The 17,673-nt window shown below is 35.1% G+C and overlaps 1 protein-coding gene across 4 annotated transcripts in view; it reads left to right on the forward strand.

Annotated features, from left to right (window-relative positions):
* LRCH2 (leucine rich repeats and calponin homology domain containing 2) overlaps positions 1–17,673 on the forward strand; it is a 100,148-nt gene that overhangs the window by 38,178 nt on the left and 44,297 nt on the right. For all 4 annotated transcript variants that reach the window (XM_081808364.1, XM_031039546.2, XM_006728245.3 and 1 more), the window contains exons 4-11: positions 982–1,087; positions 1,171–1,307; positions 5,382–5,515; positions 10,606–10,693; positions 10,995–11,106; positions 11,294–11,391; positions 11,489–11,547; positions 13,456–13,563. In XM_081808364.1, the coding sequence (XP_081664490.1) occupies positions 982–1,087; positions 1,171–1,307; positions 5,382–5,515; positions 10,606–10,693; positions 10,995–11,106; positions 11,294–11,391; positions 11,489–11,547; positions 13,456–13,563 (842 nt within the window). The remainder of the gene's footprint in view (positions 1–981; positions 1,088–1,170; positions 1,308–5,381; positions 5,516–10,605; positions 10,694–10,994; positions 11,107–11,293; positions 11,392–11,488; positions 11,548–13,455; positions 13,564–17,673) is intronic.

The following is a 17,673-nucleotide window of genomic DNA, read 5'->3' on the forward strand; positions in this document are numbered from 1 at the left end:
TTAGATATAGTTTGAAAGAAGTATGTAGGATACATTTTTCTAATCACCTTGGCTCTATTGGATTTTTCCCTATATGGCTTTAATATTCTTCTGAATTTACCCTCCTGCCTTTTTTATTTTTTATTTTTATTTTTATTTATTTTTGCCTTTTAAAAATTTTTGATAGAACTGAATATATGTGCCACTCGTCTCCCTCCAAGCTAATATCATTTCCAGTGGAAGTTGGAAATTGGGGGCAGTTGCAGTAGCATGTGAATTTCATTTGCAGTGTGTCTGGAATGACTGCTGTGTGAGATCTTGTTGCAGATTTTTCTTCAAGAGGAGGAAGAAGAGAGCACAATTAAGCTGTCTCTTATTAAGGAAAAGTGGTATCCTTTACCTTTAAATCAGGACTTGCATTTTAATTTAACCTTGAGACACTTCCGATTCAGATCTCCTTGGAGAGTCTTTGGGTTATGATGTGGGCCACAGAATTTTGAGCTTGTAACCCCTCATTTTTGTATCCCTTTGAGAAAGAGGTTTAAATTGATTCTGACCATAGTCTTTGGTTCTCCAGCTCACGTCTGTAAATTCTTGACTCTCTCAGCTTCTGCCTAACAGAGTAACTCAAAACTACTATAATTGATAGATTATCACAGTGACTGATAGTCATTTTTTATTTTACCTCTGAATGAAGAGCACCTGCATTATCCTTATAATTTTAGTTTTGGTTGGCAAGAGTGGTCTTTAGTTGAGATTTTCAAAAGGCTGAATTATGTAGTACTAAGTTATAACTTCACAGTGTTGCACAGAAAAATATGTTAACTGTGCTAGGTTGACTTCATGATGTAATATAAATAGAAATCTGCCAGATAATCCATTTTTAGAGAAACAACATTTGAGGTAACTTTTGCTAGCTATTAGCCATGTGCTTTAATTTTAAAATGGAAATAGGTATTTCTCAGTTAGTTTGTTATAATTTTATTTTCTTATTTTCCTTAGGATATTAGCTGCAATGAGATTCAGGTCCTTCCCCAACAAATGGGAAAATTACATTCACTTAGAGAGCTAAATATAAGAAGAAATAATCTTCATGTGTTGCCAGATGGTAAGATGCTCATTATTTCTACTGAAATGAATAAGAGAGTAACTCTGTCAAATTTAATTTAATTATCTTTCATTTCTGAACAGAATTAGGAGATCTTCCCTTAGTCAAGCTGGATTTCTCTTGTAATAAAGTGACCGAAATCCCAGTTTGTTACAGGAAGCTGCATCATTTACAAGTAATGATTTTGGATAACAATCCATTGCAAGTACCACCAGCACAGGTTTGTAATAAAAATATGATACTTGTTTCTTCTCTTTTTATTCATAATTATACATCAAATTGGTAAATCAAAAAGCATCAGAATTAGGAGTCAAATTCTGTCAGTGTTCTTTTAAAAACATGGACTGTGGAGTCTCTCTACCTCTCTCCTACTCAGTATGTATCTACTTGACATTTGTTGTACGATTGATTGAACCACATTCTTAGCACTGATAGATGGAATCCTAACAGAAAGAACAAGATATGAGTGGAAAAGTATTAATTTAGCCTTTGAGTTGGAGGATTAAATCCACGTGTTGTCTACTGAAATGATAGTAAAGGAATATACTAAGATATAAACCCATAAGCCCAAAGAGTGAGAGAGAAGAGGGCAGCAGGGGAGAAATGGCAACAGAATTTTGGAAAATGGAAGACAGATGAAATAGCAGAAACTAGGGTCTTTACTTACACTGGCCTAGGAGGCACATGGCAGTGAAATGCCAGCCCCTTCTCTACTTCCAAGCTATGTTCCCTTGCTCAGGGTTCGCATACATCCAGAAGAAGGGTTGCCTTTTTCTTTCTACAAAGGTACATTCCACTCATTCCAAAGGAGTTGCTTTTTCTAATTCAAATAAAGGCTGGCTGGGGTGCTGGTAGTAGCTGCCTTAGCAGGATGGGGAAAGCTGAAGCTTGGGAGAAGGCAACAAGAAGGTTGATTTACTGTGTTAAACCTGGGAATGGCTTGCATGTTGGAGGAAACATATAACTGAATAGAAGGAAGAAAGACTGAAAATATGAAGGTCTGCAGAATGTCGAAGGCAGTGCTGTCTAGCAGAACTTCCTGAATTATAGGAACGTTCTATAATTTGTGCTGTCCGATACCATTGCTGCTTGCCACATGTGGCTGTTGAGTACTTGAAATATGGCTGGTGTGACTAAGGAACCAAAATTTAGATGTAATCTTATTTTGATTAATTTAAAATTAAATAGCTTCATGTGACTAGTGGCTATCATATTGGACACAACAGGTCTAAGACTTACACCCTCAGATTCTTGCCCTTAGCTCTGCAGCGACGTAACTGGCCCTCACTTGCCTTAGTAGAAGCCTGGGGTTTATTCAGTAGTAGAATAGGTAGGTAGATTCTCTCAGATTCTCTCCCTTGGCTCGGCAGCCAAATGACTATTGCTCCTTGCCTCAGCAGAATATTTTCTTGGTCATAATACTGTAAATACTGGATTTTGATTTAATGAGAAATTGTGACATAGTTATAGTAATAGCAAAAATACATCTAGTGCTTCCTGTGTTCCAGGCGCTATTGAAATGCTTTACATGCATTAATTTATTTAATTCTTATAGTAACCCTATAAAACAGGTACTGTAATCATACCTCATTTTATATATGAGGAAACAGAAGCATAGAAGCTAAGGGACTTATTCAGTGCCACATAGCTAGCATGTGGTACAGCTGGTTTCAAACCAAGGCAGTCCGACTGGAGTCCATGCTCTAACCCCTATGCTATGCTTCTGAAGGAGGAAGTAAGTTGATGGGGATTGAAGATGGGACGATGGTATGGTGTTGTTGATGATAAGTGATTAGTGGTGGTAGTGGTAATGTAAGAAATCGAAGTCCTCAGTTTCCTTAGTAAGCCCTCAATTAAGAAGATCTATAACTGGGGCGCCTGGGTGGCTCAGTCGTTAAGCGTCTGCTTTCGGCTCAGGTCATGATCCCAGGGTCCTGGGATCGAGCCCCACATCGGGCTCCCTGCTCGGCGGGAAGCCTGCTTCTCCCTCTCCCACTCCCCCTGCTTGTGTTCCCTCTCTCGCTGTGTCTCTGTCAAATAAATAAATAAAATCTTAAAAAAAAAAAAAAAAGATCTATAACTATAAAAAAATAAAACAGTAGAACCATGTTACTGATAAATACAAAGGTAAGTAGCAAAAAACCAACTAAAAGTTGGTATGTGGGGACTAGGTCTTAGAGATTGAAAGGGGTAGAATGGGGGATTAATTTTTTATCAGTTTTATAGTTCTCTTTGATTTTAAAACTGTATACATGAATTACTACAGTAAAAAATTTATGAAAGGGGGCACCTGAGTGGCTCAGTCGGCTAAGCATGTGACTTCAGCTCAGGTCATGATCTCAGGGTCCTGGGATTGAGCCCTGCATAGGGCTCCCTGCTCAATGAGGAGTCTGCTTGTCTTCTCCCTCTGCCCCTCCCCCTGCTTGTGCACCTGTGAGCTCTCTCTCTCTCTCTGAAATAAATAAAATCTTTAAAAAAATTTACAAAAGAAAAGAATTCGGGCGCCTGGGTGGCTCAGTTGGTTAAGCGACTGCCTTCGGCTCAGGTCATGATCCCAGGGTCCTGGGATCGAGTCCCACATCGGGCTCCCGGCTCAGCAGGGAGCCTGCTTCTCCCTCTGACCCTCTCCTCTCTCATGCTGTTTCTCTCTCGCTCGCTCTCCAATAAATAAATAAATAAAATCTTTAAAAAAAAAAAAGAAAGAAAAGAATTCACCAGTATTTAATTGGTAATGAAAGATAATTATTTTTTGGTTTATACAGATAATGGGATATGTTTTAATTGGTGGTATATTTATATTCTAATAGCTCAGAAGTTTTTCCTTTTAAATGAAATTTTTCAGTGGTCAGGTCAGATTTGATATCTATTACAATTATCTAAGAAACATTCTTCCTTTATACCAGGAATGATGATTACCTTTAAATGTACTTTTCTTACTGTTTTCTTTGTTGATTATTTTTGCATATATTTGTAGGTTATGTGAGCCCATAAAACAAAACATTTTTGATTATAGTTTTCTTAACTTTTTTTTAAAGTAAGTTCTACACCCATCGTAGGGCTTGAACGCATGACCCCGAGATCAAGAGTTGCATGCTCTTCCTACTGAGCCAGCCAGGTGCCCTATGATTATAGTTTCTGAGAAATATTTATATGATATTACTCATGGTGACTGCAGTTAACATTTGTAAAGCTGACTTACTGTTTTCTTACTGCTCATTGTCTTTTTTATATAGAATACTTCTTTCACATAGTATTTTACCCCTTATTATTCCTTTTCTCCATCACCAGGGAAAATAACTTTTCAGGATATTATCTTAGTTGAATTGGCCATTTAAAAAACTATTTTATTCTAACTGGCCTACTAATGCGCCTTTCAACAAATTAATTTTTCCTATATTTACATTATTTTGATTAGCTCTCTTCCAGTGCTTAGACCAAACAATTTAGTGTTTCTGATAAGATTACCTTTTTTTAAAAATTAATTAATATTATTATTTTTTAAAGATTTTATTTATTTATTTGACAGAGAGAGACACAGCGAGAGAGGGAACACAAGCGGGGGGAGTGGGAGAGGGAGAAGCAGGCTTCCCGTGGAGCAGGGAGCCCGATGCGGGGCTCGATCCCAGGACCCTGGGATCATGAGCCGAGCCAAAGGCAGACGCTTAACGACTGAGCCACCCAGGCGCCCCAAGATTACCTCTCTTTTTTAAAGATTTTATTTATTTACTTGAAAGAGAGCAGGGGCAGGGGGAGGGGCGGAGGGAGAGGGAGAAGCAGACTCCCCACTGAGCACGGAGCCCGATTCAGGGCCCCTGGGACCCAGGACCCCGGGGTCACAACCCAAGCTGAAGGCAGGTGCTCCACTGACTGAGTCACCCAGGTGTCCCTGATAAGATTACTTTAAAGAATGACATGGGTTATTTTTTTTCTTGTTCTCATCACTGCAATGAATATATTTCTTTTCACTTTTTTCTAATAAAAGCAACTTTTATGAATTATAGATTTTATATTATTTAGTGGTTTGTTATTGTACTTTTAACAAGAACACTTTAGTGACATACAGAAAAATTATTTTTTTCTAATAAGAATAGAAACAGCTAAAGAATTTTAGTTGGTATCATTGTCAAATGTTTTCATAAAGTGTCAGCAGTACAAATTCAAATATGTAAAGTACCTATTATGGTTGTGATGTCTCAGCATAATTTTAAGGTTATTAAAATATGTAAATAAATTGGCAGGTGAAACTTATATTTGGACCTATATAATTAAATCTACTTTCTCAATTATTTGACAGATATGTTTAAAGGGTAAAGTACACATATTTAAATACTTAAATATCCAAGCATGTTGCAGAATGGATAAGAAACCAGATTCTCTGGATCTTCCATCACTGAGTAAAAGAATGCCCTCCCAGCCTCTCACAGACAGGTAATGTAATATTCTTACAGTCTTATCTCATGATTGGTGTCTTCTCTGTATGCAAAAGATATTTATTAATCTTGAGTGTACTGAATATATTTAGGTTGATTGGCCCAGTGTTAAAATCAATAATTGACTGAAGTGAAATTTCACCATCATAGAATGAACCTCTTTGATACTAGAATAAATTTGGGATTTTTCTCAAAATATTGATTGTACTAATATTTTCGTAGTAAAATGTAAACGTTTGACATTATAGTACAGAAACACTAATTTCTCAGCACTCGACACCTGTTAATTTACTACTATAATCACTCTATTGTACTAATCAGTGTTGTAATAACTAGCAGAATTTGACTTTGAACTGAGGTTAGTGGAAGAACAAGACATTTTGGGGTACCTTTCTTCTTTTCTTCATATTCTTTATTTATGTCTAGACCAAAGATGATTTATCATTGATATTCTGTATGATATTGATACTCTGTATGATACGAAAATCTTCTGAGATTTTGAAATGGTAGATTTGATTATCTGTTTTTAATTCATCCTTTCGGGTGTAGGTTGGTCTGAAAGATTTTATGGAAACATAATTCCATCCATTAGTATGGAAAATAATTTGGAATGGGGTAAGACTACAGAAAGGGAGACTACACTCTTGCCTAAAATGTTTAAAGGTTTGTCATTTTATTTGTGCCAAAATTTAGACTAATTGGAATGGCAGTATTTTAAGTACTGTTCTTGAATTCCCAAATAGGACATTTTCTTGAATTTTTCTGTTGCCTAAGTAGAATTAAATATCTAAACATTATATTTAATTCCTAAAGATTAATTTGTTTATTATGAATGATAATAGACCAAACAATTCTACAAAAACTAGACTTTATTCATACTCTAAACTTTATTAGTTTGCTTTATATTTATTTAAAAATGAATTTACTTGAGTAATGGCATTATTATACTAGTCATTTATTTATTTTACAAATATCAGTTAAAAAAAAAAACAAGTATCAGTCAAATGCCTGCTGGCAGGTTCAGGGTATGTTTCGTTGAATGATGTACACCTTGGTGTTGGCCCTCATGGAGTCCACAGTGTAGTGGAGGAGTCAGTCAGCAAACAAAGCAAAGAAATAAAATATACATACACACATACAATTTCAAAATTGTGGCAAGTGCTGTGAAGGAAAGGAACATACTTCAGGAGTATGTTCAGGGAATGTCGCTTTGGGAAGGTGAGGTTTTAAGTCAAGACCTGAAAGGAGAAAAGCTAGCTGTGTAAAGACTAAGGGGAAGAGCATTTCAGGCAGAAAGAATGACATGTGCTAAGGCCTTAAGATAGGAAGAAACTTGGTGTGTTAAAGAAACAGAAAGGCCAGCCTGATTGGAGCAGAGTGGCTGAGGGTACAGATGTACAAGTTGATTTTGAGGAGGCAGTCAGGGCTTGAGTCATGTGGGTGCTTTGGAGGCTGTGGTAAGGAGTTTGAATTTTACTTATAGTACAATGGGAAGTCAGTGGACAGTTACAAGCAGGGGAATAGCATGATCTGATTTATGTTTTAAAAAAGAGCTGTTTTGGCTCTTATAATAAGGAGAATAGATTGGAAGTAAACAAAAGCAGAAGCACAGGGACTAGTTAGGTTGTTGAAGTACTTCCAAGAGATCAAGGGGTCTTGAATAGGGTGATTGCAGTTAGAGATGAAAAGGAGTGGACAGGATTGAGATATATTTTGGAGATGGTCTCTAGCAACGATGTCCGATAGAAATGTAATATAAGCTACGTATGTAATTTTGCATTTTCTTGTAATCCATTAAAAAAAGTAAAAATGAAACAGGTGAAATTAATTTTAATAATATGTTATTTAGGGACACCTGGGTGGCTCAGTGCGTTAAGCGTCTGCCTTCGGCTCAGGTCATGATCCCAGGGTCCTGGGGTCCCACATCGGGCTCCCTGCTCAGTTGGGAGCCTGCTTCTCCCTCCTCTCTGCCTGCCGCTCCCCCTGCTTGTGCTCGCTCTCTGACAAATAAATAAAATCTTAAAAAAAAATAATATGGTATTTAACCCAGTATATCCAAAATATCATTTCAACATGTATTTCATGTAAAAATGTTAGTAAGGTATTTCATGTTCTTTTTCTATTACATCATTTAAATCTGGGGTGTATTTTTCATTTATAGCACATTTCAATTTAGACTAGCCACATTTCAAGTGCTCAATAACCATATATAGGATAGTGGCTACTATATAGGATAGTGCAGGTTAATAGAGTTTACTTAATGAAGTGACTCTGGGGTATGCTAATTTCCTACTCACAGCCTGTATTGAACTACTTAGAACTAATTCACGTATGCACTTTCCACTTTTACACTCATGCCTTTGGCTTTATGGTTCTTACTACCTAGAATAGCCTTCCATGCCTTGACTATTTTGTAAACTCTTATTCTACATAGGTAAGCATTATAGTAGTTAATTATATCAACTTTTGGAGTCAGATATATGTGCCCATGAAGCCCTTCTCCAGCTTTTGATAACTTTATGTCCTTGTGTCATAACGTCTCTAGTCCTTAGTTTTCTTTCATTTATTTATTTATTTTTAAATTTTATTTTTATTTATTATTTTATTTTTAATTTTTTAAATTTTATTTTTATTTTATTATGTTATGTTAGTCAACATACATTACATCATTAGTTTTTTTTTTTTTGAGGTAGTGTTCCATGATTCATTGTTTTCTTTTTTTTAAAGGAACCAGTCTTCTTTTTTTTTTTTTAAAGATTTTATTTATTTATTTGACAGAGACACAGCGAGAGCAGGAACACAAGCAGGGGGAGTGGGAGAGGGAGAAGCAGGCGTCCTGCAGAGCAATTCCTCAACAAATAGTTTATTACTGTCGTTGTCAACTATTACAAATACACATATATTTTAGTATAGTACATGGATATATTATTATTATTATTTTTTTAAGATTTTATTTATTTGCGAGAGAGAGAATGAGAGACAGAGAGCATGAGAGGGAGGAGGGTCAGAGGGAGAAGCAGACTCCCCGCTGAGCAGGGAGCCCGATGTGGGACTCGATCCCGGGACTCCAGGATCATGACCTGAGCCGAAGGCAGTCGCTTAACCAACTGAGCCACCCAGGCGCCCTACATGGATATATTATTGTGCAGTGGCGTCAGATGGATTTTGCTTCTAATCATGGTTTAACCTCTTAATTCCTGTGTAGCCTGTGTAAGTTATTTAATCTCCCTGAGCCTGTTTCTTTACTTAAGATGTTAACAATACCCACTTCATAAGCTTGTTGTGAAAATTAAATGTGTGCTTGGCAACTAGTTCAAGAAATGATATTCAGTAAATGTTACATTTTTGGGGGGCACCTGGGTGGCTCAGTCGGTTGGGCATCTGCCTTTGGCTCAGGTCATGATCCCAGAGTCCTGGGATTGAGCCCCGCATCGGGCTCCCTGCTTAGCAGGGAGCCTGCTTCTCCCTCTCCTGCTCTCCTTGCTTGTGCTTTCTCAGTCTCTGTCAAGTAAATGAATAAATAATCTTAAAAAAAAATGTTACATTTTTTCCCCTGGGAAGTTAACTTTTATAAGCTTCATTATCCTCATTTGTAAAAAGAAATAATGCATAAATGGCAGAATATAAGGATTATAAATAAAATATGTGTACCTGGCACAGTAGCTAATACAGTGTAGACACTCAATAAATGCTAGCAAGTATTGCCTCTCTTTATCCTTCAAGACTAAGCTCAAATGGCACTTTCTTGTGTGAGGCCTTTCCTAAACTTACCAAGAATTGATTTCTCTTTTCTCATAGTACTTTATATTTACGTTTGTGATAGTCTTCAAAATATATAAACATACTTCCTCTCTGGGCTGAGAGCCCTTAGAGGCCAAACATTTTTTAATTCATCTCATTTCATTTCAAGCATTCAGCATAGTGCCTGGCACTTACTTGGTAATTGCTTACCTGAGTTTATTGATACACTCCTGAAAACTGTACAGATCAGTATTTGGGGAAGAAATATAGCATAGTGATTAAGATCAGGGACTTTATAGTGTTAGATTCTTGGGATCAAATTTAAACTGCCATTTGTAAGATGCAGGTCATTGGGTAACTTGTTCAATCCGTCCTGGCCTCTGTTTCCTCACCTGCAAAATGAGAAAACGCCAACCTGCTAGAATTTAAACAAGGCATGTATGAGGTATCATCTTTAAAGCACATAGCCTAATTCCTGGCACATAAAAAAATGGTCTTTATAGAATATATGCAAATTTGCATGTATGTAAATTTGCAAAGTAAAGTGAAAAATACTTTACAACCTGGGTGGCATACTGTTGTGTAATTCAGAAATTTGTAAGGACAGTTCAGTCCTCATACCAAAACAATGACTTACTCAATTCTTTGCTGGTTTTTTTTTTTTTTTTTGCATTTTCTCTTAATTTTTGGATGGGCATTATTTATAAAGCTAAAGCATATTTTTAGAGCTAATGAAGAAATTATGAATTAAAGTTAAAAAATATTTCAACGTTCTATGGTGAAATTTGTTAAACCAGAAAAATAAAAATGTCTTTCATTAAGTTTATTTTCTAGCAGGACTCTCTGCTTTTCTGTACCTCTCAGGAGAAGTAATAGGTTATTGTTAACAATTGACACTTTAAAGATTTTATTTATTTTTTAGAGAGAGAGGGTGTGTGCGTGCACACACACGAGCTGGGTGGGGGAAGGAGCAGAGGGGGAGGGAGAGAGAGGGGGAAGGAATCTCAAGCAGACTCCTCACTGAGCATGGAACCCGATGCGGGGCTGGATCCCACAACCATGAGATCATGACCTGAGCTAAAACCAAGAGTTGGACACTTAACTGACTGAGCCACCCAGGTGCCCCAACAATTGACACTTTACAACAGAGCACATGCAGGGAAAATATTACATGAGGGATATGAATAAAATATTTTATAGGAAGATTTCTGATATTTTCCCTTCATGTTCTTAAGGATTTTAGACATCAGGAGAATATATTCTCTATTATATAGGGAAATTTTAGGTCATGTCTGTATTTATTTAAGAAGAAAACCCTAATTGCCCTTAGAATTTCTATTTCCATAGTATGGAAGACTTTTATCCGAATAAAAATCATGGCCCTGACTCTGGAATTGGAAGTGATAATGGAGAGAAACGATTATCTACAACGGAAGTGAGTCTTTTCTATTGCTGATCTATTTTTAAAATTTTGTTAGAGTTTTGAAATAGGTAGACACTTGCACACACTTGATTTATTTTGCTTAAAAATATTATTATTACATTTTATGACTTCAAATGAAAAAAGGACATGCACATTTTTAGAAGCAGAGCAGTAAACCTTAACATATTAATTTTTGGTTTGAGAACTGGAAATGTAAAGCAGATATTCTACACATCCTATGTGAAATTAAAGCAACTTAATCCTATTCTATCTTTAAAATGCCTCATTTGTACTTTGTGCTTATTCCTTTCAGCCATCAGATGATGACACAATCAGCCTTCACTCTCAAGTCTCAGAATCAAATAGAGAGCAGACATCAAGAAATGACAGTCACTCAATAGGAAGTAAACCTGATTCTCAGAAAGGTAATTCATATGGCACCTGCTATTTTTATTTCATGTATATTGCCCTTATTAAAAATGCATTTTGAAAAATTATAGTATCTTTGGCCAATTCTTTTATTGAGAAAATCGACTATTATTCTAAATAATACAGTATGAAAGCCTAGTGTTTACTATTTATATTTTCTAACAAATATTAATCTTTAATTAGACCAAGAGGTGTATGATTTTATTGACCCTAACACAGAAGATGTAGCAGTTCCTGAACAAGGAGATGCACATATTGGATCATATGTCTCTTTCCTTAAGGTAAAGAAAACTTTGAACAAATACTAATAACATATTTTCTTTGATCTCACAAAAATACACCACATAGATTTAAAATTATAACTTTCTTTTATATAAGGGGAAAGAAAAAGGTCCTGAGAAATCTCAGAAAAATGAAGAATTGGGAGATGAAAAAAGGTAAGCACACAGGAATTCTCAAATTGAAATGTTACTTATACATGAAATATTTGTTAGGTATTCCTACTTGAAAGTACTTTGAAAGAATATAATTTTTGGTTCATTTACCTGTGGTGTTCAGATAGTTAATTTGTAAGTACTTCATTTTTCTGCATTCCTCAATTAAACTGAAAATTATAGTAAGCAATTAAGCTGAGTGTAGTATATACATTTCCCCTGCCTCCCAGAAGTATAATTCTCCTATTATTATTACCGGAGAGGACTGTACTTTCACATACATTGCTTCATTTGAGCTCTTTAGCAACTCTTTAAAATAGATGATTTTTTGCATCATTTGGCTAATAAGGAAACAGACCTGGAGTTTCAAGTGTCTGGAACTCAGGTCTTCCAACTCTTGGTCTAATACACTTTCCATTTCATCAGACTGGTTATAGTAATTTTAAGGGTATTTACCTCTGTATTTTATTAAAATCCTTCCACTTTGGATCTTTTCTGCTCATTTATCTTATGAAATGATGGAATATGACTTGCCATATTCAGTCACTCCTTAAAATTGCTTTGTAGCTGCAGGAAGGAAGGAGGGAACATTTGTTGAATACCTACCGTGTACCAGGATCTGTGCTATGTGTTTTCCCATGTTTCTTATTTATTCATTTATTTATTTATGTTTTTACAGTTTTTAATTTTTTTTTTTTTAAGCACTCTCTACACCCAACATGGGGCTGGAACTCATGACCCCGGGATCAAGAGTAGCATGCTTTTCCAACTGAGCCAGCCAGGTGCCCCAAAGATTATTTTTTTTTAAGTTTTATTTATTTAAGTAATTTCTACACCTAACATGGGGCTCGAACTCATGACTCCACAATCAAGAGTCATATGCTCTTCCAACTGAGCCAGCCAGGTGCCCCTCATGTTTCTTATTTAATCTTTAATAAATGCTACAGGGTTGATACTGTCCCTGTTTTTACAGATGAGCAAGGGGAAGCTTGGAGACTAAATTTTCTTGCCTAGAACCACTTAGTGTCCACTAGAACCTAGGGTGTGAACCTAGCTCTTTCTGATCCCTAAGCTTTTCTCTTTTCTTTACATTGTGCTTCCTCCACATGACCTCACTGGTAACTTTTTAATCAGTCATGAATTAGTCATCTCTGGTACCGCATAAGGTGGTACATTGTTTTGTCTTCTACTCTTTATATTTCATTTTTCTCTTACTTTCTCACCTTATCTCATGAAGACAGTTGGATTGAGTGTCACAGTGGCATACAAGATATGGTCAAGATACAAAGTCTTAGGATTTGATACTGTGTTTTAAATGAAATACCTTTGGGATAAAATTACTAGAGTTTGGAGAACAACTTATTTAAAAATTCCTTTGTTCTCTTTGATTAAAAATTATGTATTTTAATGAGCATTTTCCTGCAAATTTGCCAATCTTACTTGGACCTATTTCGCATTTCTTCTACTCAAACATTTTACATGGAGATTTTTAACATCATGATGAATAAACTGATAAAAGTTTAGTGGTTTAGTAAAATTTTTATAACATTTGATATTTATAAATACAGGCATATTAGAACTTTGCAGTTCTTATTACATTCAAGACTGGGGAGTATGCATTGTTAAATTACACATTTCAGCAATTACAAAATGGTAATACAGTTTACTTTGTTAGCCGTTAATTATATTAATATCACCAGTATCGTACATTTCTTATTGAATAGAAGATATATTTTTATATTCCTTAAATATTCCTTATTTCTTATTTTAATGTTTTAAATACAAGGACATTAGGATTATTAGCTTTTTACATGATATTAGAAATGAAAAAATGGTTTCTATTTCTGGAAGCTGGCATTAAAATATCATCTGCCTTACATTTTGGATAACCATGTTTGTGTCATCTTTCAGACTTGGGAAGGAACAGTTACTTGCAGAGGAAGAGGATGATGATTTGAAGGAAGTAACTGATTTGAGGAAAATAGCCGCTCAGTTACTGCAGCAAGAGCAGAAGAACAGGTATTTTTTTCAGTAATGAGATTTAAATAGGCAGACTTTATAATCATTAAATGATTATTCAAAGATTATCAAATGAAGTTTCCAGTAGACAATAGGACTATCTTAAGATCTATGTCAAGGGACTAACTACTAAAAGACAATAGGAAATAATTAGGAGAGAAGTGTAAAGATATGTACACAATTGACAAATACTTTATATTCACATGGTCATTTTATTTAATTATTGTGTAGGTGTCTCTTTTTTATTCCTGTGTGCTATATAATAATAACTGATTTATTTGTTGATATTCATTTTAGCTCCCAATAGCATTAGATACATTATAAGCATTTCTCCCCAAGTACATGTCATGTGTATGTAGTGCACTTTTTATCAGATTCCAGATTACTTGGGATATGTGTAAACTCCTTAGAATTGAATGGAATTTTATAATGGTTGATTAAATCAACATGATGATTGGTCACAGGTTCACTTTGGTTTGTTCCTTGGTCAATGACGATTTCTCCCTCTGGCTAAGCTTTCCCCAGATACATGCCATTGGCAATAAGGAAGACGTATGAATGAATATAAAATCAGTGCAAGTCCATTTTTAATACAGGAGAAGTTCTCTGTGCTGCTGAGGGTCAGCTATTATGCCATCTTTATGTACTGAGAGTACTACATTTATTGTTTTGAAATAATAAAGAAGATTTGAGTTTTTTTGTTTGGAGAAAATTAAAAGAATAATTTTGGTGCATTTAACATGGGTAACTAATAAGTACTTCTCTTAAGCAAAAAATAAATGTTTGTGGGTCACATGACCATGTTTTGGAACGTTTAAAATTTAAGTACATTGGCATTTGCTTTTAGATATGCTTTGAAAAATAATTACTATTGAAACTTATCAAATTGCAAATGTCTGGTTTTAAGGGCCACTATTTTTTAAAATAATTACTAAATACCCTTTTTTGTGCAGCTATAAATTCTACACTTATAAAATTAAAACCCATACTAGAAAATATCATTCCTCTTTATCCCTTCTTTATCTAATGTATCCTCATTCCCAGTTCACGTTTTTCTTCTACCATAACTTTCTGTCACCCTTTTCTGTGAAATTTATTTTCTAATCTTTTCCTATGATTCATTTCTAATGGACCTTTTTTTATATTGGCTACTTGTGAGGTTATGTATGTTTTTCTCCCTCCAGTATAATCAAAGTATATTGGTCGCCCCCATGGTTTAAGAGGCTTGATGAAGCAAGCCACCACCTGCTCTGTTTAGCTTAAAAAATAGTTGAGTTTCTGTCTCTTCTACCCAACAGGTGAAATAATTGTATTTATCATTATGAGCAGAGAATACTGATTTTAAAAGAACCCACAGCAATATTTATTTCTCTGATTAGGTTAAGAATAGTATTTGAGTGTATAATTTTAGATTTTAACAATGTCATAGATATCATTTCTATATTTTTCAGTTTTGTACTATTTTTCATCTATTCCTATAACTTGAATTATTCTTTTTAGCTTAGAAACAACATCAAATGATGTTTCATAGGTTTTATTTTTGTGATAGTTTTATAATCTGTACAAAATAGCGCCTAGCACTGTGCCTTGTACATGGTAGGTACTCAGTAATACTGTATTAGTTAACTGCTTGCTTGAAGATGAGATTAACAAATTTAAAGCTAATAGGAACCATTAATTTAGTTATGTTCATTCTAAATAACTTGCTATTTTTTTAGATGTGTGCAAAAGTAATTTCTCTCTGATGTTTCTCTTCATCAGCTTTTCAGATGTTAGCACATATGAATATAGATCCTTTAAGATAAATATTAATATGCAGTGACATTAATGTAATAATTATGTCCCATTTTGGAAGGCCTTAAAATATTTATGATATCTGGTCATAATGTAAGGAGTACATTTTACTTTTAAAATCTGTAATGTATAGACAATTTAAATTAGATCCTTGGCCAGTTCTGTTCTGTTAATGACTGAACTTAAACTGATCTCAGAATTTTTGTATGCTGAATCTAGCATTTTCTTCACTAACTAATCTCTTCCCTTCTTCTAAAATATGTTGCTGTTGCCCACATCTCTTAGACATATATAATTAAAATTTTTGTTTGCTATTACAGTACTTGATTTGAGTGAGTCCAAAAAAATCAGAAGTAATCTTCTATAAAGATATATCCATCCCTTAGAGGATTTGATGTTAATTGTACCTTCTCTGGTTATAGATTTTCTCTTTCACACTGTATTGTGTTTTAGGTTCCAACTTTATTAATGACGAATCTGAAATGCTATTTAAAATTGCAAGTCAGGGATGCCTGTGTGGCTCAGTCGGTTAAGCGCCCGACTCGATTTCAGCTCAGGTCATGATCTCAGGGTCGCGAGATTGAGCCCTGAGTTAGGCTCCGTGCTCAGCATGGAGTCTGCTTGAAATTCTTTCTCTCCCTCCCTTTGTCCCTACCCCTGCTTATGTGCGTTTTTTCTAAGTAATAAATCGATAAAATCTTAAAACAAAATAAAATAAGATAAAATTGTAAGTCAATCAGGAGTTATAACATTTCATTTTAGGTTTTAACACAGTCATTTTAATGTTTTTGCTTGTTGTTTGTCTTGATTTAAAATGATTTATGTGGAGTAAGATTACCCTCCCATATCAGAAAGTACCACCTAGAACTCCTACTCTGACTGTATGCTACTTAACTGTTTTTAGGTAGCAAATAGTTGAAGGTAAATACAATGTTAGTTTTAGCTGAAAGAAGCCATGCATGTACTCCCGAATTAAAGACAATTAAAAAACTGCTTAGATTGAGTTTGGTGATGATTTTCTTAAAGCAGCTTTGCCAATTGTTTAGTTCATACTATTCTTAAAGGTGTCTTTTATTCTTTAAATAAGTTTATACTGGTACTTGGTGGATGAAACTACCCTAGGAAAATAACAAGAGGGTATTGCACAGAATTAATAGTGAAAAAGGGTGGGGAAGGAGATGAAATAAATTATCAAGTAGATAACTCACAAGTGTTCAAAGTCTGAAGGCCAGTTTTTAGAAGACTGCTCCCTCTTTGTCTGAGATGCATAGATTAAGCTACTTTGTTTTGATAGTTTATTGTTGAGTTTTTAGAAGCTAATCTATACCCCCTTGTTAAAGTACTGGATTATTTCTACTTGTATTTGAGTGTATTGAAGTCCCTCTGAATTGATGAAGCTTCTTATATTAAAATAGCTATTCTGTAAGTTTTTAATCTTCACTATAATTTGGGAAATTAAAAAAAACTATCATCTTAAAAAATTATCTTAATGTTCTAAATTATTTAGCTAATTCTTCAAATTTCCACCGACCCTCTTAAATCTAATTATTAGAGAAATAACTACTGTTCTTTTTTTTTTAAGATTTTATTTATTTTGGGGGGGGAAGGGCAGAGGGAGAGGGAGGAAGAGAGAGTCTCAAGCAGACTCTGCGCTGAGCGTGGAGCCCGATGTGGGGCTTGATGTCGTGACCCTGAGATCATGACATGAGCTGAAATCAAGAGTTGGACACTTAACTGCCTGAGCCACCCAGGCGCCCCTGTTCATTTTCTTATACAGATATTCTTATTATGTGGCTGAATAAGTTGATGTTTAGGTGGCTTCTTAAAATTTGTGTGGTTATCATCATAAAGAAAGGATTACGATATATGTGGGCTTTTGCAATGAGTAGCTTCAGTTGACTGGTTCCCATTGCATGTTCACTTCTGCTAACTTGCATAGTATTTTCTGTTATCTTTCTTTTTAATAATTATTTTATTTGCTGTTAAGTGTGTCCTGAGAGTTTTCACGTACTGCGGAAAGATGTGCTTCTTAACTATGTAATATGGCTAAATAAAAAAAAGTAATTTTGAAAAGTTATATTGAAGTATAATTAAGGATCATGGAAAGGAAAATCACATTTTTTTTTTTTTTAAAGATTTTATTTATTTATCTGAGACAGAGAGAATGAGAGAGACAGAGAGCACATGAGAGGGGGGAGGGTCAGAGGGAGAAGCAGGCTCCCTGCCGAGCAGGGAGCCCGATGCGGGACTTGATCCAGGGACTCCAGGATCATGACCTGAGCCGAAGGCAGTCGCTTAACCAACTGAGCCACCCAG

This window comes from Leptonychotes weddellii, chromosome X (assembly GCF_054177405.1).
Source record: "Leptonychotes weddellii isolate Sample4059 chromosome X, ASM5417740v2, whole genome shotgun sequence".
In the NCBI taxonomy this organism is placed as follows: Eukaryota; Metazoa; Chordata; class Mammalia; order Carnivora; family Phocidae; genus Leptonychotes; species Leptonychotes weddellii.